Source organism: Telmatherina bonti (assembly GCF_933228915.1).
Source record: "Telmatherina bonti genome assembly, chromosome: 8".
NCBI lineage: Eukaryota > Metazoa > Chordata > Actinopteri > Atheriniformes > Telmatherinidae > Telmatherina > Telmatherina bonti.
Window position 1 is genome coordinate 7874856 of NC_136626.1, and position 23885 is coordinate 7898740.

The window sequence follows — 23885 nt, forward strand, 5'->3', positions numbered from 1 at the left end:
CTGCAGTTTTAACAGACCAGAACAGTAAAACAATACCTACATGTGACCATGCACACACAAAGGGCAGTTGCCAAGGAACTCTTGTTTTAGTGACTCAATATGCTGTTCAGGCGTCGCAGACCTGGCCAGAGGAATGTGTTATTACTACCTGTGGAGGGAACCACCAATGGCATTCCCATCCATACCACCGACACCAGCAGGGGATGTGGCCTCATGAAAACTACCTTTTGTCTCTAAATGAACTTTGGCTTAATCAGCATCTTATAAATTAAAAGAAATATTTCCAGCTACATCTGCAGCCCTTCTAACTTGCTTTTGTTGTAAAAAAAAAAAAAAAAAAAGATGGAAAGCTGCAGGTTTTCTATATTCCTTTTTTTTCCAGCCAAAGCGCGTGGATGAGCAGTAGTGAGTGAAAGGCAGCAGTGCTGAGGCAGGACGCAGCGGTCCCGCATGTTGGGGCTCTCCACTTACATTATTCATACGGAGGAGGGTGTGACTTGTTGGCTCTTTTGCCGCCTGTATAAAGCGAGAAGTTCGCGCAAAAGAAAACACAGATGGAGAAGGCTAGCCGGTTCGCTGTGTCACAGAGAGTCCACTTCAGCCTATGTGACAACTCCCATACTGTCCCTTTGTCAGCAGCTTCATCCACATAATGCCAGGTCTCTGTGTGCTTTGTCTGGCCGCCGCGCTGACCGCACTGGCCCGGCTCGCCGGCACGGTGGGACCGGTGGTTCGATGCGAGCCGTGCGACGCCGGCGCGCTGCTCCAGTGCAAGCCACTGCCGAAGGACTGTGCGGAAAAGGTGAGGGAGCCCGGCTGCGGTTGCTGCATGACGTGCGCCCTCGGCGAGGGACAGGCGTGTGGAGTGTACACGGCGCGCTGCGGCTCCGGCTTGACCTGCCAGCATCAGCGCGGAGAGAGCCGACCTCTGCAGGCTCTGCTGGAGGGAAGAGGAGTGTGCGCCAGCGCCGCGTCCAAAAAACTCAACAGCATTCTCATACCAGCACCAAAACAAGGTAGTAAGCGCTGCTTTCCATCTGCGCTCCAACATACTTTGGGAATGACTTGTTGCTCTTGTGTTTGTGTGTTTGGGTGCTTTGACAGGCGCCCTGTGCACGAGGTTTTGCTCTTTGCTGACCATGTCTGGGGTGGAGAGGTGAAAGAGGGGCGGGAGGGTTCCCTTTTCATGCAAGCAGATAAAGTGCGCGGTGTCTGGGAGATCGATATGTTTGTGGTTAGAGAGGAAAAAAACTCTTCACACATGAATTCTGGTGCTCGATTGTGTAAAACAAATCCCACCAACTCCTGCAAATGTGAGTAGATAAGACCAATTAAGGGGAAAAGCTTCGCACAGGCATGGATGTGGCTCTCTAGGCGGCTTCCTTTCGTGCACAGCTTTGCGCCATCGTGCGTAAAATACAAGAGGAAGAAAAACAGACACTTTACATTTGGATTTGCAGATTGGTTTGGATCATGACAACACTGCTTCTTCCGCGCGCGCGCGCGCGCACACACACACATACACAGCCTGGCTCTGCAAACCAGTAGTTAAGGGATGCCACATACATACTGTAAGTACACAGTATTTAGCTGAGGCTGTGCGCAGAGCTTGTTCCAGTCTACTGCAATGTCCATTTCCCTCTAAAGTTCATGAGATTTTATCTATTTATTTATTTGTTTATTTATTTGCATGTGACATTAAAATAGGTGCAGCAGCTTCCCCAGATCAACATGTAAGCCAAGATATCCCAGATGTCTGGCAAAAAGGATAAACAACACGCACAACTGCAGCCGCAGTGATGACCACTGCATGCGCGCTTGCACAACACTGACTGACATCCTGTCCATGGTGTTTGGTGTGAATGGACACATGCTGCTCACACTGCTCAAACGGCACACACGTCATCTCTGTGTGAATACACACAGTTGTGTGTTTAGGCGCTGCTGATAGGAGGCCTCCAGGTGCCTCTGTGTGTTTTCTTCTTCCTGGGTGTTTGGATTGGCGACAGTAGTGTAGTGTGTGCAGTTTCTCAACCCTCGCATTGCCACACACGCTTTTTAGACCAGCAACAAAGAGGCAGATATCACTGTATGCTTATCAACGGCATCTCCACAGCTGGAGTTGAGTGGGATGATGAAGGAATTGATGTGAAGCACCTATCAGGTGGCCACAGAGAGCGGGTAGGCTGCCAGCCTGCCTGCCTGCCCACACGAGCTACACGCCCGTCCACCGCCCTCACCACACAATCTGCTTTGAGTTAACAGTTTAAAGCTGTGTTCGGGTGTGTAAGTCGCTGCATGTGTCCTCCCATCGTCCTGCATCATTCCAGGACGTTGTCTCTGCAGGGTTATGTCCTTCCATAGTTGCCATGGGGCGGTGAGATCAGCTGGGTGGCAGATTGTGGTTAGTTTTGTGTTCTGCTACAGGAGCACTTGAACTCTTCTCTTCTTGTCACTTGTTCAGCTCCGTCTTTAACAATTTGACAGGAAACTTTGCCAGTGCTAGAGGCTATTAATATATCTGCTTGTTCATCTTCCACTCTACCTGCCCCAACCTCTCCGCCCTGCCATACACACACACACACGCACACACACCACATCTTCTCTGCCGCCTTAAAAGTTCTTCAATCTCTTGGTCTGCATACTGTGGGAATTTGTGGATATGTAATCGTCATGTTTCTGTTTATTGCTTGGCTTCAGTTCTGTCTCCAAAAAAGTCCTCGAGGCAATGACTTAATTTCATTTACTCTGTTTTAAACAAGCCTCTCTTACAGCCAAGAATTAGCTGCATGATTTAATGAAAGATCGTCAGCAGGCGTTCATGGTTTTGTGCTTCGGTAATCTCTACAAACTGGAACAGAGCTGGAGATGGTGTTGGATTCCCAAAAGGAGCAAAGTTTGGGAGAAGTGGATGCTGAGATACGACAAAATATCTAGCTTAGAGTTCTCTAACCAGTCACTCGGCACACATTAAAACATTTTTAGATTGATGACTTACCTTTGTCCACACAGAAAATGCTAGAAATCAAGTCGAAGACTGCACCAACTCGACCCAAACGATGACTGCGACACCAAGCGTGGCGACTGTGAAGGGTGGGCACGGTCAGCCTCCAATGGACTCCAGACCTCCGCTGCACAACAAACTGATCCAGAAGGCTCAGAACAAGAAGACGCAGAGCTACAAGGTGGAATCAGTGTCAGGAGGAGCCAATATGGACATGCACAACTTCTCCCTGGAGAACAAGAGGGAGACTGAGTATGTAAGTCACACCTAGAACAAAAGATGCTTTTGTTGTTCAGTAACAACCTATTTAATGGCAGAAACACAGATTTCATCTGTGCTTTCAGATGGCTCTGGTGGAGTAACAAGGGATATATTGCACACCTGCAACAAGTCGCAAGCCATTTAAAAACATAAAACGTGCCAACTTGGATGGAAACCCGTTTCCAGATCATTTAATCATGCCATTCAAGTCTTTGTAGAGGTTGCTGGAACAGTTCCAGACTGAGTTATGGCAGGATCAGTACCTGGATGCAAAGTCACCCAGGAGTGAAATGGGCTTTGTCATTTGTGTGGTATAGTTTAGGTTTGCTACAACTATAGCATGACTGTACAGCTGTGATTACTTAAGATGCCAATTTTTTATGCATTCATACCTCCATGGCATCTTCCATCGTAGAGTTGACATTGTCATCATTTTTTATCATGAATCAACATCCATTTATCTCATCTCACTTCACTTTGTTTATTTTCATATTTATATATATGTGTGTGTGTGTGTGTGTGTGTGTGTGTGTATGTATGTTGATCAGCATCTGTTCACATTAACTTCATATATCACCTCCTAAAGCAACTTTGTGAGCAAATAAGTCCAAATAAAAATGGAGAGTACATTAACTTTGAAAACTCAGTTTGCAGCTGCAAGTCCATGCTGGTAAACAGCTGCAAAACACCTTGGATTTGATTCAGATGGTTTTACTATTCTACTCTATATACTCTGCCTCTATCTCATCCAGATCATATATTGATGTAGATTATAGATGATATTTACTACATACATTCTTTTATGTCCCATCATTAACCAGCAGATGACTTAGTCTTCAACAAGAGGTGGAAATTATTCAGCTTGAACTGAAATAGTAGCATCACAGAACAGCAAATGGTCAATAAAATAAAAGTTATGTGTTACTTCAGCAGCCATGCAAAGCAGATTTCTCATGAAGAGGCTGAAATAGTTGGCTGTCTTATTGCCAGCTAGCTATGCAACTAATTAGTAGACTCAGCTACTGTGTATTTTGTGCACGTTTATTTATTATTCAAATTGAACTCAGTCTTTCAATGCAATAATATCAGAGAATCTGTCTCAGAGATGTTGGCTGTTTTTTTTTTGCTAACTAGTTACCATTAACTCTATGCAACGTGTACATACATTCACACTTAGCAAGTTAGCAACTACTTTTGAACATGTTCAGATATCTTCAAAAAATATATTAGTTTAAGAAATGTGTTCTGTGCAAAGAAAGAACTAGCTTAATGATTTCTTTATAGGACATGCAAACGACTTAACAGGAAATGAAATGTGGTAAATAGCCAAGTATGCACTGCGAATTTAAGCCTACCTGGCAAACAGAGTTCAGGTGGATAGCTGTACTAAGCCTATAAATAAACGAAATTCCTGCTTGCAGGTTTTTAAAAACCTCTTCATCCTCAGACATCATATGTCCATTAAAAGGATGGAAAGAACACCAAGTTGTTTTGCTATTTTGTGCTTTAATAGACAAAGCGTAATTGGACAGCTCTTTTTAAAAACATGCAGTTTTTTTTTTTTTTGTTTTTTTTTACTAAATATTTTTGGCATCTTTAAAAGAACGTTATTCATCTGAAAACAGAAAAAAGTGAAAAAGCTGAAAATGAATGAGGCTAAAAAGTTTACATGCATATTGTGCAGAGATTATCCTGAACAAATTCCCTTTCAAATGAGTTGTACAGGCAGCTAAGAGAAGAAACTCACCATGATGAAGGATATGAACATCTTCTACCACCAACGCTTTCATCTTCATTCACTTTGCTACCAAAGTTATCATTTATTTCTGTATCAGTCAGACCAAAGATAAGACTTATTGTATAAATGAACTGTACATTGAACAGCTAGTCTTGTTGACTACCTACCCCAGTCAGTTTTTAGCTTCTATTCTCTTCCAGACACAAAGTCTGGAACAAAAAAAACAATGTGAATGAGACTTTTTGCTAATCGGATCCAAACCACATCATTCGGAGGAGGGTTTGTCAAGTCTTTCTGGTCTAATGCAGTGTTTGGATTTTTATATGCTATTTGACTTTTGCATCACTAACCATGCCACAAAGACATAAAACTTCCTGCTGGAGATCAACAGAAATGACTTGTCTCCAAGAAACCGTGGGGGGAAGATTATGTCTCAGCAAAACTTTTGTGTTGCAAACCCCCATGACCAGCATAGCCATGTATTTACTTCTGTGTTTGATGTTGCCAAGGTAACCCAAGCAGAAAGGTCCATGATAAGGATGGGCACATAAATCCAACAGAATAATTTGCAAATGCATTTTTCTAAAGTTTTGATGCCTGACTAAAGCTGCAGCGGCTGTCCATTCCAACTCGGCCATATGCAGCTGGCAAAAAATGTGTATCATTGTCAGTTGGTGGGTAGGTGGTATGCATGCAGAGCTTCATGCATGTGCAGCAAAAACACAAGGTACAAACAGAACAAAACATTGCTGTACTCTGCAATTTGTGGTGGAGAACCCCACAGCATAGCTTTATGTTCTTTACCTCCGTTTAGAAAGAATCAGTCTTGATTACAAATATTTTGTGACAGAGTATCACTTTTTTCCAAAGCTGATATCTCATTTTGGCAACCTAACCTCTTCAACCTGGACCTACCGGCGGGTTTGTTTCTCCAGCTCAGTGCTCAGACAATCACTGCTCAGATTCCCTGAGAGTGTTTGAGACTTACTGATGCAGACAAAAAAGAAAGCGCTTCATCTGAAACTTAACAGATAAGATTAGAAACATTTCATGAGCTGATTGAGTCATTTCAGGGTTTAAGAGGGTTAACTGTGAAAGGAAGTTGTGTAAACTCTGCCTATGTTCTTCATGTTTGTGATAGTGTATAGATTAAAGCTTACTATTTTTCTTACTAAGTGTGTATTTTGTCGTGTTGCTAGGGGCCGTGTCGGCGCGAGATGGAGAGCATCCTGAACAGTCTTAAAATCAGCAACGTGCTCAACCCGAGAGGCTTCCGCATACCCAACTGTGACAGAAAAGGTTTCTACAAGAGAAAACAGGTGAATGGCTCTCCCTGCTGTTTCATCTCTTTCCTAACACACACACGCACAGCGCCACACACACCTGCAGACACGCAGATAGACCCACCGCATGTCTGAACACTTCCAAAGAATCCTCAAAGACTCGTCCCAACCACCCACAGATGTACAATCCCCCTTTTTTTGCAGCTCAGGTTGCCTTGACAGCCACATCAACACTATATTATCAGAATGGCTAATAACCATGTATTACTCTGGTAAACGCTCTGCAGCCGTCTGACTCATGCCTCAAAGGAAATGAGGTCGGTCAGGTGTGTTTGTGGGTGTGTGGTGTGGGAGAGTGTGGGGGGTAGGGATGTAAGAATGTGGTCTGGGTGTGTGTGTGGCAGGGTATATTTGGCAGCAGGGGAGAGTATGTATGCCGCTTGTTTGATGGCGGTAGTTTTGATGGGGGTGAGTAGGTGTGGGGTGCTGTCGGTGAGGTAAAAAAACAAGAAAAAAAACAAACAGGCCGTCACTGGTTTAGGTTTTCTTGTCCGCGGTGCAGCGGACCAGGGCCACCCATTGCCTGCTCATTTGAAAGAAAGAAAAGAGCAAGGAAGCTCGAATCGGTTGGAGTAGCGCGGTGGGTGACACACACCAACCTGGAGGAAGGGAGGGGCTAGACAGAGCAAGGTGGCAGACGGATGGGGCAATGCTGAGGCACAAACCATGTCAAGTAAATATCACCGTCCTTTTTTAAAGTAGACTGAGAGTCTTGGAGGGATTTCATGGAACTAGAGTCCATTCTGAGAAATGTGAGTCACCAAAAACCCCCACAAGCACTGCTAGTCAACTCAAGCCCTAACACAGACATCCACACGCACAATACAAAAGCATCCTCTCGATACTCATCTCCCTTTCTCCCCCTAACACTCCCTAAAATGTGGCGTCATTGTTCTTTATTCATGACCAACGGTTCCTCGTTCCGTTCCTGGATTTCAGTTTTTATCTGAGTGTGGATGCAGCAGCGTGCCAGGGTTTGTCGCCTTCTCTCCGAGGCCCGGTGGGGCACGGGGCCGTGTGTTAAATCCATCTGAGGGGATGTGCCTTCACGGTGTGTTGCAGAGATTTATGACTGGAAACGCGGCGCAGAGGAGAGCGTGTGAACCGTCTAGAGTGACAATGCTGTGAAAAGAAGGGAGCGGGGCAGCTGGGGAGGGATGGCTGAGGGGAGGGGAGGCAGCTGAAGACAAAGAAGGACAACTGTAAACATGATATATTATCTGTTTTTGCATCTTTAAACCTTTTTAAAATCCAGTTTGTAGCAAACTGCTGAAAAGAAACTGGTGTCATCTTTCAGACTGTGGCAGGAAAGGAACGAGGAAATAACGGCTTTTCCTTGAATGATTGAATACCAGGAACTATGAGAATTAACCTGAAATCCTTTGGCTTGCCACTGAGTACCTGCAGTCTTCCGCCTGATTAGGGGATTGCATGGAGTTTTCAAACAAAAGACATAAAGAAGTAGAAAAATGAAGCAAAACTTTAACCTCTGTGCCAAGTTTTTAAACATTGTACGCTTTATGAAAAGATTGATCTGCATCAACAAGGTCTATCAGAATACTTTGGGAGTTATAGTAAAGGAAGATTTGTTCAAATGTGTAAATATCAGTATGTATATAAACCGATATGTTACCGGTTAAGAATAAAAGATGGTGGGACACAAGACAAATATGACAATTTCAGTGTCAATATGGATCTGCTTTTGGATTTATGCAGCTGTAGCTGCAACCCATGAAATCCTAATACAAGATATGGAGATTGTCTCTACAAGGAGACTATTCCAATCAAGTGAAGCCGAACTAAATGAGAGGTTGTGGTGAGATCTCCAAATCGGCCGCTTGGGCCAGCTGGCACAATCTGCTCACGACATCCTTGCTCAGGTTTAAAACGGTTTTCTAGATGAGATGACATAAGTATCCTACATTTATGTTGAAGTTTTGGGTGAGAAAATCAGATGGAAGGAACCAAAAAAAGATGTTTTGCACGTTTTGACGAATCAGAACGGAGAGAAAAATGTCACAAACTAGAGACAAAGCTTACTTTTAGTAAGCGACATCACTTTCAGTAAACTGTAGAGTTTTAGGTCGGACCTTTTACTGGTATCAGCAACTGGTCCTAATGAGGTTAAAAAAAATGGAATATTTGATGCCAACACAAACAAAGTCCTGTTCATCCTGAACAAAAAAGGTACAAATCAGAAAACCCATCTTCATTCTTCCCTTGTATGCAGCCTAGGTGACTGGTTTTATTGCAACCACTATTTTGTCAATTACAGCCTGGGGAAATGTAGCCTATACCGCCACTTCCTGACCGCACTGTGCAGCCTGTTTTCTTTCCTCCCACGTGTCAAAAGTTCACTTCAGATTCGCTCGACACTTGATGGAAACGGAGCCACTGATGGCGGATAAAGATGAACTTTATTTCAAACATAAATTTAGCTGTTCTCTGCAAGTTTACTAAAGCTGCACTCCTTCACAGCTCTTCGACTCATCAAAAGAAAGTCTTGTAACCAAGTTGGAAAGATGAGTTCATAGCACCATAAAAATCTAGTACAAGTAGCAACTTGTTTCTTTTCCAGCTTGAGTCAAACATTACCCTCCCTCTCATGGATATTAGCTGGAGTTTGATTGTTCCTGATCAGCTACATAACATTTTAAACTGACAGAAGACATACAGTCATGTGGAAATGGTTGTTACCTGAGTTTTAGAGGTGAATCTCATCAAAGTAAAAAGATTTAAAGGATCTTTGACTTGAAACTCCATTCTTTACCAGCTTTATGGCACAGTAACATCTGTGTAATCCACAACTTGCATGGCTGATAATTTACTGAAGTTTGTTTGTCTACAGCTGCTCTTGTGGTGCATTCCGTGACAAAAGGGAAACCTGAATTTGATCACATTCAGTGAGTAATAAATTAAAGAATGCCAACTCTGTCAGACTTTGTTAGAATGTAAACCAGCAAAAAGTCCTGGCAGAGAATCATATCTGGAGCTGAACGAGTTATTCTGTATCACAAACGACGACATCTGAAATAAAAAGCAGTTTTAATTCACCAGTGAATTCAGCGCCATCTGAAGTTAAAGTCAGGTGGAAATACTGAGGCAGGATGCTGGAAAGCTGAAGTGTCACGGCTTTACTGCAAATCTGAGCGTCACATGTTCAGATAAAAAAACTTTTTTTCTTTTCAATTATGTTTTTCAGTTACTTCTGACACCCAAAAAATGTGCCGTCAGGCTCAGAACATCATTTTTTCATATTTCCCTTTTAACTACTAAAGAAGAATTTTGAGACTCTGTTGAAAATGATAGTTGAGATGCTTTCAGTGGGAACTATGTTAGCAGAACTGGTGAGCTGGACTGGGAGGGAGCGATTCAACACGTACTGTGTGATTTGTGCTGAAGGAGAAAAGGTTTAAGCCTTTTAAAGCAGCACCAATGTGTAGTAAGTAACGATAGAAATCAACGATAGAATAACCTTTCAGTAAACACAAATACATTCTTAATGTTTGTATGAATAAAAGTGGACAATAGCGGAGACATTCAAAGTTACACAATGTAGAAGCATGAGCCACAGAATTTTTTCTTAATACAAGCCACACAAGTTGATGAAGATTAGAGTAAAAAATGAAAACATCAAGGCAAAGCTGCAAGCATGTGTTTGTCTGCATGCTAGTAATCCGAGCAGCCTGTAAGACAAGTCGAGCGGTGCAGCCCTACCTCAGCTACAGTACAGAGAAACCTATTTTTAGCAGCAGTTATATGAACTGGCTCAGTATCCCAGTTCAGGCCATGCATTCCCTACACTGACCCACTCATTACACCCCTCTAAGTCTCACTCTCTCTCTCTCTCTCTTATTCATCATTTCGTCCACCCATCATTACCCCCATTGTGCCCTGCCTACAGTCATGCACCCGTCTTTTGTTCTGCCTGCCCGCTCCATCATTCTGTTCATCCTGCCCTTCCGCCCACCTGGCTTCTCCTTCCTTGTTTGGCCAGGAATCACCCCACAGAGGGTTGTGAATGGGACGACAGTGTCTGCGTCTCTGTGTGTACTCTTTCAGAGTTTAGTGTGTGCGTGAGTGTTGAGAGGAAGAAGAGTAGGAGGAGGCCGTTGGTTAAGGATGTGAGCCAGGTGCCTGCGTACCCTCCTGCCTCCTCCCTCGCTGGGTGCTGGCAGTGCCAGGCCCATAAGGGTTGACTTATTGAGCATGACTCAGAAGGTTCTGTGGAAACGTACACACCAACCACAATGGCTTTATAATAACTGACCGACCTTCGGGGACCCAGACAGCTATTTTCACTCTGTCTCTTTGCCTGCTCCTTTTCCCTCCCTGCATTTCTGCTCCAATGTTCCTTTTTCCTCACTTTGGGCTTAATTACATTGACTTATGTAATAATAAGAGCAGAGTATATTTGTGCTTTTTTTAATGTCTCCATAGATGTCAGTGCCAAAAGTACCAATTTCTTTTTAATCACATCATTCCTAAAAGGACTGAAATTCAATAGTCACCTCAACACAGCAACACTCAACATACCTGTTAAGTTGTCTGAAATTCCTCAGAAACACTTAAAAGCATGTTGCAGGCTAGAACCCCCATAAAATCAATATGTAGGAACCAATGTTGAATATAAACACAGTTATAAATACACTATTTTGGGCTTTTGGAGTAGTTTCTGTAAGAATTCTACTGCATCTAAAACTGGGAAAGGTAGACGGTGGTGTGGTCAGAACAAGCACCCCCGCTGTGACGAGCGCCCAATTGTGAGAAATGCAGTAACATCACCTCGCCTGTAGATGGCGTGTATTCATCATTACCCTTAAAAAGAATAAATACACGCCATCTACAGGCGAGATGATGTTACCGCGCTTCTTGCGATTGGGTGCTCTTCTTTTCCGACGTCCCTTCCTGTCTTGCAGTTTTACAGAAACTACTTCAAAAGCCCAAATTAATGTATTTATAAGCGTGTTAATATTCAACATTGGTTCAAACAATATTTTTCTACATATTGATTTTAGGTGGGTTCTAGCCTGCAACATGCTCTCTAAGCCTCTGTAAGATGTTTAAAAGCAACAGAACACATATTTCACACCTTAAAACTCCATGCTTTGGACTTGTTTTGATGGCACACTGACATCCGTTATGTCCTTTCCTGCAGACGTAACTCTGAAGCATCCTTAAGCTAAACAAAGTAATGCACATCATAACAATGATAACATCATTTGCTCCAACTTCTGCGTTTTGCTTTGTTTTACGGCGCTGCATCTCACCAGCAACTGGATATCAACACACTGGTTGTTCTGATTCAGCCTTTAAAGTGGGAAAAGTGGGAAAATCTGCCAAGTTTTGATCTGCTTCAAAATACATACAAGATTAATCACAAAATCTTATGCAAAAGAGCTGAAATTGTTACAGCTTACAAATGAGACACACAACTTACTCTGAAGCCACAGGTTGTTAGAGAATGTGGAAAAAAAATGGTGCACATGCAAGTGGTTTCACATTTAATTATGCAGAGTCCAGATTATATTTCAGAACCTCCCTGAAATGTTAATAGCTCATAAAGTAAATTTGATCTTGATCATTTGCAAGGTTAAATTTATTCTGGATGTGCTGGCTGTGAAAAGCAAAGTATGGAGAGTGATAGTTTTAGGTTAATATTAGTCCATCTACACACAGCTTGCAAAAGGATTCACGTGTCCTGACATGTATTCAGGTCATAAAATCTACAAAAACTTTGTTCAAATTGTGATTAAGAAAAAAGAACCAAAGACATGGTTTGTGTTGGAGCGCTTCATTCTACCGTTTTTGTTTGAGCTGCTCCTTGCTTGATAGAAATAAAAACTCAAAATAACCTTATTTAAGCTAATTCTAAAAATTAAAAAAAAAAAAAGAAAAAATGGTGCAATAATGTGCATTTTCCTCCTAAATAAATCCTGGTGCAACACATTGATTAAATAAAGGTCCCACTGTGTGCAGTCAATGTCTAGACTGTTATCTGCATGGAGGGGTGAATATTTTAGCAAGCCACCATATGTGTAAACATGTAAGAATACTGGACGATGTGACCATAAGGTCTCTATGAAATCTGTGGATTTTATGGCAAACCTAAACTTTAAACACTATTTCTCCATCTTTTGTTATTCATGTCTTTATTTGTTTGGAACAAAACAACACAAATTAATCAATAGAATAGTAAAAAGTCCAACAAAAGAGCAGGATGAAGTAAAAACTGTGTAAAATTTGTAAACTATTAAATCTTAAACTTTTATTCTTAATTAATTAAAACACAATTATCTGCTTCAACATAAATTATGGGATGTTTTTCTTGTGACAAGGTTGTAAATAATCAGATTCACTGTAAATTTTTTTTAAAACACTGAATCAGGCACATAAACGCTGATTTTAATGTACATATTTCAGCTCCAGATTTTACTTTTAAACAAGCAGAAAATATTTAAAACTTTGTGATGAACTTTGAGAATATCCGTTTTACACAACTTGGATGGATTTTGATAAATAAGATAATTGCAGGCAGTCTGAGAAGATAAATCACGTCAGGTTATTTCTCTCGGTGCAGAGCCTCCATCTGAGTCACAACATGCAAAAACAACACTGTGGACTTGAAAAGGGTCCATTCATGAGTTTTGCTGCTTCAGAGTCTCAAAGTTCTTCAGGCGAAGGGTTTCATGGCGGCGATATGGACAAATATCAGAGCAGAAGATCCGAGTTTGTCTTCTATCAGACTTTGGGCTTTTTAACTTCAGGTAGCTTTTGCTTCACGTTGATGCAAAAACCTGACCAAACATCAACAATCATGGTTAAAGTCATGCCGTTACTCTGGCTTACTGGCTGACCGGTGCAGCACCCTCTGGGAATCCTGCTTACTGACTCACCAATAAGTATCTGAAATATTGCACCAAGTCCCATTTTGGAATAGTCTTCTCCCTTCCATGTCATGCCATAAAGTCTCCAGATTGTTTTTACCGTGTCCAGTTTCAATAAGCATCGGACTTATTTTAGCAGCTTTGAAGTTTGAAAATTTTATAATAGAGATATTTAAGCTCTTATATTAAAGTTTTGATCCATTCTTTTAAAATTCACCCTTTTAAAGAAGTATTTCAGAAGAAAACCGCGTCTTGCCGATACTGCTGGTGAAACTGCAAACACACACACATGCAAGCACCTTTACCTAAATGTGCCCTTACACACACATGTTGCATTTTATGAGCCTGTGTTTATCCTGTGGTCTGGACCAGGCTCTTTTTAATGTCCGTGAAGCCCAGCGGCGCTGCTATTAGCTATAAAGACTGGCATCACAAGAGCATGCATTCATATGCAAAACATGCCTCATAAAGGCAGTATTATGAACGTGCAGCATGTATGAGATGTGCTTTTTCTCTGGTGAAGGCCATCCGGACCAGTCAGTGCCAGCGCCAGGGCTGTGAGGTGCAGAGTATAGGCCAAGACATCTGGGCAGGTTCACAGTTTAGACTCTGGTCCAGCGTGCTGAGATCAGAGAGCTCATTTAAGGGCTTTTATTTCAGAAATGTGTCTTTTGAGGATCTGTCACTTACCTTAAGGAAGTTTGTAAGTTGCTTGCAGACATCCAGGACCAAACACTGGTGAGATGCAAGCAGATCCCACCTGATAAATAAGGAAACGGTGGAAACATTTACCTTAGTGAGAAACAGTGTCACCATGACTTGGCTTGTTCACAGTTTGAACACAAAGGCTCATGATTGATCCTTCATGTTCTAAATTACAGTTTCAGGTCACATGAAATATAATATAAAATGAGCTGTAATAGGCCCAGATTTACTGCTGCTCTGTGGTCACGCAGTGTGTTTCAGTTGGTATTTGCTCTCCAGGTGCAGTGCTAATTTAGCACCAGAGAGGTGTGGACGCAGTGACCTTTGCTTTTCGCTCCGTCGCTCATTCATAGAAGCTTCCCTCATTCCCACCCTATTTTTTAATGAATCATGCAGACTGATAGACTAAGCTTTTAGTTTAAGTTCACTTCTGATTGCATCATTAACCACAGAGAAAAGCTTGTGTTAAAGTTGCTGCTTAACAAGGCTCAGATAGTTGCTGAAAGGATGATCGGTCCAGCACAGAAGGACAGTTTGTAAGGAATGAAGTTATCCTGTCTTGGTTTTTTTTTTTTTTTTTTTTTTTTTTTTTACATATAAATGTTTTATTTCCTCTCTAAAACAAAATGTATTTTTAGATATAATCCTTGTGGCAAAAAACTTAAGAGTAATGTCTTCACATAGTCCCCCCTCCCCATTGCCTAATGTGCTGATAGGTCCAGCGATACATATCATGAACATTAGCCTACTACTTTTGCCATTAATTATGTTTGACTCCACACACAATGCAATTTTGGAAAAATTATCAGAATGTGCACATAGAATTAATCCATAAAAACACACACACACACACACACACACACACACACGTATACATGTATATTTTGTATAGATCAGTATTTCAGGATATGGTGCTAATCAGGATGAAGTCACAGGTTTAGTCACTGTTTCAAGAAAGGCAAAATCTTTGGGAACAATATTTTTGTCAGATAAAAAGATAAAAACACATCTTATCACAGATTACATGGTGAAGCCACCTGTGTTGTGCACATTAGCCAGCACGTCGCTTTGTCTTCATAAAGCATTGAGACATGAAGCATTTTCTGAACCAATTTGCTAGCAAGCTTCAACGCTTCATGACGCTTTACTTGACTGTCACTAATGTTTTGAAAAAAGTTGATATCCGCGACTGAGTTATTGGTCAAAGTATTAAGAAGTTGATTAGCTGTTATTCAGATCAGCAGTTTGTTGCCTACTACGGGGCTGAGAATTATGAGGCTGTAAAGCAAAACAAGAACAGTTGATGCTGCTTATCTAATCTTTAAAAACATTGCAATACAAACCTATACATTAGTTTTTGTTTTAAATAAGAACATAAAGGGGAAAAAAAAACTATTGCATGTGAAGCAACTTAGCATTTGCTAGAAAACCAAACAATTCGCTGCTCTGCTGGGCATATTGACTCTCATCAACACATGAATTTAAACATGCAAAGTCAGTGTTTTTATGTAATCATGAGGAAAGAATATAAATGTTGAACAGAACAGATAAAAGTTGAAAGAAAGAAAAGGTTTGTACCTGTGAGCAGAGCAGAGAGGCAGCAGACTGAACCGTATGAACACACCTGGGGCTACAGGTGCTCCTCGTCACACTGACGAATCCGCAGTAGAGAAAACAGAAACAGGTTAATACCATGACCGACCACAAGAGGACCTGCCGGACCCCATAATCATAGCATGTAAACCAGGAAGGCCTGAAAGACAGAGAAGGAGCTACTCTGCAGAAACAAAGTCACCCTGACTGGAATCACAAACATGTTCTTATTCATTTAATCAGTCAGTGTGTAAAGTTCTTCCTGCTTCTATTCGCTCATCTGGTCCAGTTTGAACATCATTGGAGATTTTTAGAGTGCTGTTACACCATCTGGACCAACAAGCTCCTTTATTTACGCATTAATAATGGAGGGAGAATGGGAATAATAAGAATAACAGCAGTACTGCAACTCCAAACATCTCATTTCTTATGAGGAGAGGAGGACAAGAGCTGAATTTTTACTGAGGTGAAAGCTTCTTTTAATGTCCCTAAAATAACAAGGTTTTAGATCCATTCAGCTAAAATGAGTCCTCTCTCTTGGTGTAAGGAGCTTTGACATCCGGGGAGCATGAGAACAGCTGATGCTTCTTTGTGTCAAAACAAGTCATATTAGGTGGTTTTGAGCATCTGAGCATCTTTTTGTGAAGAAGGCCCCAGTGGAGGCCCAGAATTTTCTGGGTAGACTTGATATTTTCTCTCATGGTGTCCTAGAAGGAGTTGGAAAGCATCCGTAGAGGAGGATGCCTGGAATGGCCAACTCAACCACGGCGGACCAGCCTCAGAGAAGCTGACGAACATATCCAGTTGGGTCGATGGCTAGTCGAAAACTTTGCCTCAGAAATGCAGTATCGATGAGCCCGTGGTTGTAAGCATCATGATTGCTGCCATGTAAGTTTAAATCTTTGGCTGTTGCAGCTATATTTGTTTAAACGTGTCGGTCTACATGACCAAAATTACACTGTGAATCCACAAATGGGAAAATGGAATAAACCGTTTCGATTAAGAAATTTGTATTTTTTTTTTCAAATTCCTCTGAAAACGCCTCTTCCTTAAAAAGGAATCTTAAAACCATAATTGCAGCCTTTATAGTGTCAGACTCTCAGCAGTACTTAGCTCTCCATTTGAATTCTTGAAGTGCGGATTTTGTCTCCTAATTTTGTGATGTTAACAGACGTGCAGAGAGGAAACAGCCACCTTCAGTGTAAACACAGCATGGTATGCGACTGCTTTCTTACGCTGAAACAGGCCATTGTTAAACCCAAGCTACCTCTCAGGTTTACAGCGAATGAAGCTTTGCTACTTCAAACACACTCTTTAGACAGTTTTTCTTTGAGATAGAAGGATTAGCATGTGTTTTCAAAGTCTGAGTTCCTGAATCCGCTTCTCAGCGTTGGGATTAAAACTGATGGAATAGACTTGATTATACCTTTTAAGAGAAAGGGTGTGTAATTGTTTAAAATGTGTATGGAAAAAAACACATTTGACCTGCAATAAAAGGTGCAGAATCAAGCTGATAAAAGTGATAGTTGCGTGTAATGTCAAAGTTAATTTGCATGTTGAAGCAGTAAAGGAAGGATTGCTCGAGATGACTGCTAATAGTTCACAGATGAAAGAGAGACTGAGCGGAAATTCAGAGGTAGCCAAGCAACAGGGGAATGCACACATGCACATGCTCTTCCTCTCCCTTCCGCCTTTCCTTTGGCTCTTCAGTCCTCCAATACGCATACACACACACACACATGCACGCGCACACATGCACGCACCAGGCGCATGGGGGACTCTATCATCATTAACCAGAGCAGAGGAACACAATGTTAAGCTCGTCCCCGCAGTCTCGTCCGCTGGGTCAGGGCTAAAATAGAAGCTGTCCACACAGTCAGACAACGGCACAGTGAGGAGGGGAGGAAGAGGGGGAGGAGGGAGGAGTGGAGAGAGAGAGAGAGACAGAAAACAAGAGTGAGACAGATGAGGAGGAAAACTTACTGCACTGCGAAGAATCTGTTGAGGATGCTAGTGTGTGAGAACGGCGCTGCGTACTTGCCACCAGACTGCTGCAGCGCTTGTTGGTGAGGTATTTTAATAGGCCTGTGTCTCCATAAAGCTGCCTTTGATCGTGCACTCAGGCTGCACGCGAACGTCGACTACACCGGAAACAGACACCTGGTCACACTCTAATGCCTGTCTGTCGGCCTGCCTCGAAGTATTTGGAGACTTTGTTTCGGCTCGGCGCTCCTGGGTGCTGGAACTTTATTGACTTCAATTAAAGGACCGATTTTCAGGCTTAATTTTAGTCTATTTACATGCAAGTCTGACAAACGCACAATTATCAGCCTACTGCAGTCTCCTGGAGGTAAAAAGCTCCCAATTAAACATCTTTCACTGTTAACGCAGTAGCAGAAAAAACTGCTGCTTCAGATTTGTTCCTACATCTGCTTTTTAGTTTTCATCATATGACAGAGTGGCTTAAAATACTTTATTCATCTGCTGCAGAAAATTTCATCCTTTTTCAAGGCTTCCTGTTTTACGATTTTTGTTAAGTTGAAAATGATGTAGTAAAACTCAAGCTTTCCCAAAAGTAAACATGATTTCACTGATATTACAGGCTGTCCTCGGCTTACACAGTTCTCGACTTACATCATTTTGACTTTATGTTGCTAATTAAATAAAGTGTCTTAAGTTGGACTTAATCTGGACTTGGACTGGACCTTGATTCTTTTCTTCTGCTGTCATCCTGATGTAGACCTTCTGCTGTGTTTGTCCTGTTGCATGAGACAGTTTCAGCCAGGCTTTGACTCTTGAAGACTTTGGTGTCCAGATGAGTTTACAGTCCACTCTATGACTGCAAGGTTTGCAAAGCCATGTAGCAGCAGAACAAGGCCAGATCACCAGCCTTCCACCACCGTGCATGTCTGTTGATATGAGCTGTGTTTCTGCTGGTATGCGGTTTTCTCCAAATGTGCTGCAGTGCACTCTGACCAAACATCTTCACTACAGTCTGGTCTGTGCATCGGACATTGTTCCAGGAGTCATTTAGATTGCTCAGATTTAGCCAATCTAAAAGTACTGCATTGTATTGTAATGCATTATCTTGCATTGTTTCTGCTCCTGAAGTACACATATAAGTTTTGACACTGTGCCAATGTGATCTTTCATGGCTTAAATTTTAGTCCGGTCTATGTTGTCTTCATTGAAATAATTAATTAAACATTAGCTCACATTAAAGTTAGCTAAACCAATGGGTGTTGGTTTAGCTAAAATGTCGTCTTTGGGAATCCTGAACAGGACTGTGATTACATCTACGGCTTTAATATTACCATCAGCTTTAAATTTAGCCCCAAATAGCAGAAGCTAACAAGGAAGGAGCCTAACAAACTGAAGTAAAGTGCTTTACAAACTCTTAATGTGCTAACTGTGACATACTCAGCTCCTTATGGAGGATCGTCGACATCCAACAGGTCATGTTCTTTCATCTTAGGCATGTGGCTCTAAAAACAAACCAAAAAAATCCACATTTATTTAAATATGCTGCTGTTCTTTGGGCCAACCCACACAGGAAGTGAATTTTCTTTCTTTTGACCTAGCGGCAAACTGAAATGTCAAAGTCCTTCTTTCTTTTGGTAAGATTGGTAAGATTGGGATCCCAACAGAAGGGTCCCAAACAAGTAGGTCAGGTGATATTGGATATTTTGGCAAACCATCCTAATTCCTGCCTCTGAAAATGCAAAAGAAATACGTACCAACCTGTTGACCCATGTCAACCCATGCTGACTTGAACCTAGGGCTGGGCGATATGACGGTATATATTGTTTGGACGATAGAAAATGTCTATTGTTTCATATGAGGCTCTATTGTTTACGCCACAATAAGGAGCTTCATGGCAGTATTTTACATCAAGATGTGCTTTACGGCACACTGCAATATATAAACAAACATGGAGGAAACGGCAGCAGACGTGTTTCAGAGCAGGTAATTCACTAAAAGATGACCAGCAAACCCAAACCGATGAGCTTGTTAATAAAAGAGGGAAAACTTCTGTTGCTTGGATGCAGTTTGGATATAAAAGACCAACGTGGAACCGACAACAGACTAGCTCACAGTCCCAACAACGGACTCCGACACAACTAACTCATTTTATCACCTGCGCAGGAATCAGGATAAAGAATACAGAATAAAGAATAGAGTCAACGAGTAAAAGCAGCATCAAGTGGAGGCGAAAGCGCATAATAAACTCCAGACCAAACGCTGCAACAGGTATTTACCTGTGGAACGTCATACGGCCATAGTTCCCCCAGATGGAAGGAGATCACTGCTGCTGTTGCCAAGAACATCTGACACATAACTGATGACTGACACATTACACAATTTTTTTTTATTTCATTATGTATATCGTTATGGGGATATAAAATGAGTGATATTGGGATATGAGATTCTGGTCATATCTCCCAGCCCTACTTGAACCTATTGGTGGAAACAAGGCTTTTACTGTTGGAGGTCCCAGATCCAAACCATTCAACCAAACATACTTACTGCAAATGGTTGTTTAATTCTGTTTTTCTAAAATGGTTTTGACTTAACTGTATATACAACCAGAAGTTTGGACACACCTATTCACCCTGTGTGTTCAGACTTTTCTCCTGTATATTTGCTGATTGTGTACATGCTATTGCTACTAACTGACTAAACTGCCAGTGAGACAGACAGGCATGTCTCAGTCCTGGCTGGCCTCACCTCTGTCACCCCTCCCACCGTTACAGATGGTAAGAGGATTATTCTGGGCATCACTTGACTGATTGGGTCATTTCATGTGCACCCCAAATGGAGCTCATAAAGTTACCACTCTACAAAGCCTGACCCCCGTTGGGACATCTGATATTAGTGCATACATGTATATAAGCAGGTGGGAGGTATGTACACATACTGTACATACAACTCTGGTTTGTGTGCGCCTACATGTTTGTTAATGTGTGTTTACAGGCACATTTTGCACGCGGAGGCCATAATCAGCTCCAGATGATTTTGAGTGTCTGCCAGCTTCCCAGAATAGCAGCACTGGTTTCCCTGCAGCCCTCCAACTGGCCTTGGCAAATATTTTAGCAACTCCATGTTTACCTTCACACTCCTCAATTCTCAGTCAATCAGAGTGTTTCTCATTCCGTGGCCATCCCTATCAGAAATAATCTGCTTCTTCAACGTTTAGCCCCAGCAGCCAAGTACACACTTCCACTCTGACTAAATCGGACAAAAACACACACAAAGCTCCGATCTTGACATATTAAATCCAGTCTCTTACCAAGCTAACAGCTGCTTGGCCTGTCTTGTTTATATCTGATCATTTCTGCACATAAACTGTAAGAGACAGTGCCAGGCAGTAGGGCATTCCTCTCCACCATCAATTACATGTTTGTCTTATTGAAGGCATGGCTGATAAGCATCCAAAATCTAAAAGCACATTTCTGAGAGTGAGGAGTCCAGTCTTCAACCTGCGCCTCTGAGCATATCCAGGAAATAATAACAATAAATAACCATAATAATAAGTCACCAGTTGACTGTCAGTAGATATATAGCATGATAGCTGTTAGCTTTGGGTCTCTGAAAACACAACATTTCTAATGTCAAAAACAATACTTTGTTTACATATTTTAAAGAATATTAAACGGTGTATGAATCCTGTATTTCACACACTGGTTATTAGTTCACAAAAAGCAAGACGTACTCTGCTTTTTCTATGATGTCAGAATGAACCTAAATACACAAGTTAACAGCTTAGCTTAATTAGACTTTATCTAAACGTCTGAATTCACACGCAGCTTTTAGTTGAAGTGTATCTAAACAGATATCTTCATGATACTCCTCACATTTGACACCTAACACAGTAACAGCAAGTTACTGAGATGCTGACATCTTACGTAGTGGTATGTCCATCACTGGTGCTAGCTTCTGTTTCCATAAATTGTTTGAGATGAAGGAATTACCACCACTTAGTTCTACTTACGTGTCCAACATTAAGATTTAAAATAAGTTTAAATATAAACTTTTTTATTTTTTTCCTTTAATTCCACCTGATTCCATGTTGAATATCGCTAACGTTTTGTGTGCAACATACATACTGATGGCTGGACTGAAGACATCTGTAACACATGTTACAGTTAGCCAACATTAATTTTTAAAAAAAGCAACAACATTCAACTTGAATTAATTCTTTATTTGTCAGGGACAGTGTGTCATCACATGACAGCAGCAGAGTTAGCTAAGAGCTAATTAACATGACAACATAACGTAGCATACATGATCCAAATATAACATAAAGCTGTGATTGTAACAGTTACAATAAAGTCACCTGTGGAGCTTTTATCAAATGCGGAGGAACCCGAAGTGCTTTACGGGGGGAAAAAAACCACAAGTGATAGCTATAACTGAAATAAAACCATTAAGAACAGTAATAATTTAACATTTATAACAATGAGAATAACGGGCAATGAAAAAAAAGCAACAAGTTATGTGTCAAGGTCCCATTTTAATGAAACTTGTTGAGTTACCAAACAGAACTCTGGTGGACAGAAGTAAAAAGTCACCACTGGCTAAAAATGTTCGTGAGATGAGCTTATATCTGAACATACAGCATTTTGTAAAAGCATTTCATTTGCTTGTCTCTTATCTTTTCTGCAGTGCCGTCCATCCAAAGGCAGGAGACGGGGCTACTGCTGGTGCGTGGACAAATACGGGCAAGCTCTGCCCGGCTACGATGGCAGAGAGCGGGGCGAGACGCAGTGCTACAACCTGGAGAACAAATGAGAGTACGGACAGACGACGTGTGGCCGGAGAGAGGAAAACAGCTTCGGGAGGAGAAGGGAGGAAGACAGAGAATAAGAAAGGAAGAAAAAAAAAGAAAGAGAGCCCACTTTGCTCTTGCATGTAGTTTTATGTAAACATTTGAAGGACCTCTGGGCCTTTGATTTCAGGTCCTGTTTCTGTCAGAGGGGTTGGGGGAGAATAGGGGGAGGGAAGGGGGGGAAAGCGGCAGAGCACAGCCTCCTGCCCATCACAGCTATCTGTCCCATGCTAAGGGACCCTCTATCCTTTTTTATAAAACAAAAAGATTAAGCTGAAAGCCGAGACAGCGTGGGAGGAAAGAGAGACCTATCATCTGCACTATTCTAATAGAGGGAGAGGAAGGAGGGACTTTTCCACTCACTTTAAAGAGGACTTTTTCCTGATTGTGACCTCGCTCCACCCCCAGCAACCCCCCACCCACTAAAAACAAAACTAAACTAAAAAAAAAAAAGCACCAACATAGTTTCTATTATGTGTGTCTGTGAGTGTGTGTGTAACCGCAAATCTGTGTGTCTTCTAATCCATGAACGCCTGCATAACTTACGTTTTCACAGCTGCCTGTTTGTGCAAGATGGTGTGTGGGTGTGTGTGCTCTCTCAACACATTTTGTGTTAATGTTACATGTCACTAAGCTCAGTTTAGAGATGTCAGACTGCCCATCACCAGTCCACTAAACAATGCAGAGACAGAAAACACACTCTGGCTCAGGGTCCATTTTAAAATAAAAGACTATGGGATGGTGCCGCTTGTCGTTAAGCGCGATGGCACCATCAGCCTTCCCCGCTGCCTCTCGTTCCTCGTCGCTGCTCCGCTGGGCAGATGGGATGAAGGCAAACGGTGCAGTTACAGTGCCTTAACAACCAGCCTTTTGATGCCTCCCCCCTTCTGCTTCTTCACTCTTCAATTCATGAAGCGCTTTGCAGAAAATTCACCTTTCTCGTATCAGACTTGATAAGTTTGTTTCCTGCACCTTTTCCTGTTGACTCGGAGCTTTAATACATGAGATTGTTGGAGATTTGATGCTGCAGAACAGCTGAAACGGCAGTGAAGATTTATGAAACTCAGCTATGCAACAAACATAGCTGTCTCCTTTCTTTTATTACATGCAAACTGTAAACACTCCCAGGCAGATAGGCGACTTTTGAAGCATTGCTTCGTAGCTTCGATTGATGTGACTTTGATTGGTTTGTAAAGGCAAAAACAACATAAAAATCTCACTTGAACCTGGAAACCAACTCGGAGCTGCATCGAAACATTGCTCCAGAAATGTGCGGATTTGTTCTGCAGGTTAGTTGCAAAGACACCCGAGCTCATCATGAACAGCGAAGGAGACTGTCGCCACAGCAACCATCCAAACGTTTTCCCGCTCGCACATCCCGAGCGGAAAGTCAGATGCTCGGCTGATGAGATGTGTGTGCAACACGCAGCAGAGCAGTAGTTTTGCAGCTGTTTGAATGTTACAAAAGGACAGTTGGCAGGTGGGTTGTGCTGCAGCAGCAGTTTCCACAGATGTTCGGAGACTT

General features: G+C 41.9%; 1 protein-coding gene across 2 annotated transcripts; it reads left to right on the forward strand.

The window, feature by feature from the left end:
* The first annotated feature begins 558 nt into the window (after window positions 1–558).
* Window positions 559–22454, forward strand: igfbp3 (insulin-like growth factor binding protein 3). Of its 2 annotated transcripts, none has more exons than XM_079245276.1 (4): window positions 559–1016; window positions 3013–3260; window positions 6203–6322; window positions 22198–22454. In XM_079245276.1, exons 1-4 carry the CDS (start codon window positions 653–655, stop codon window positions 22321–22323), a joined length of 858 nt encoding a protein of 285 aa, XP_079101402.1. In that variant the 5' UTR covers window positions 559–652; the 3' UTR covers window positions 22324–22454. The 2 variants fall into 2 exon arrangements, with proteins under 2 accessions (XP_079101402.1, XP_079101401.1); XM_079245275.1 differs by lacking the exon at window positions 22198–22454 and adding an exon at window positions 16243–16413.
* Window positions 22455–23885: the final 1431 nt, after the last annotated feature.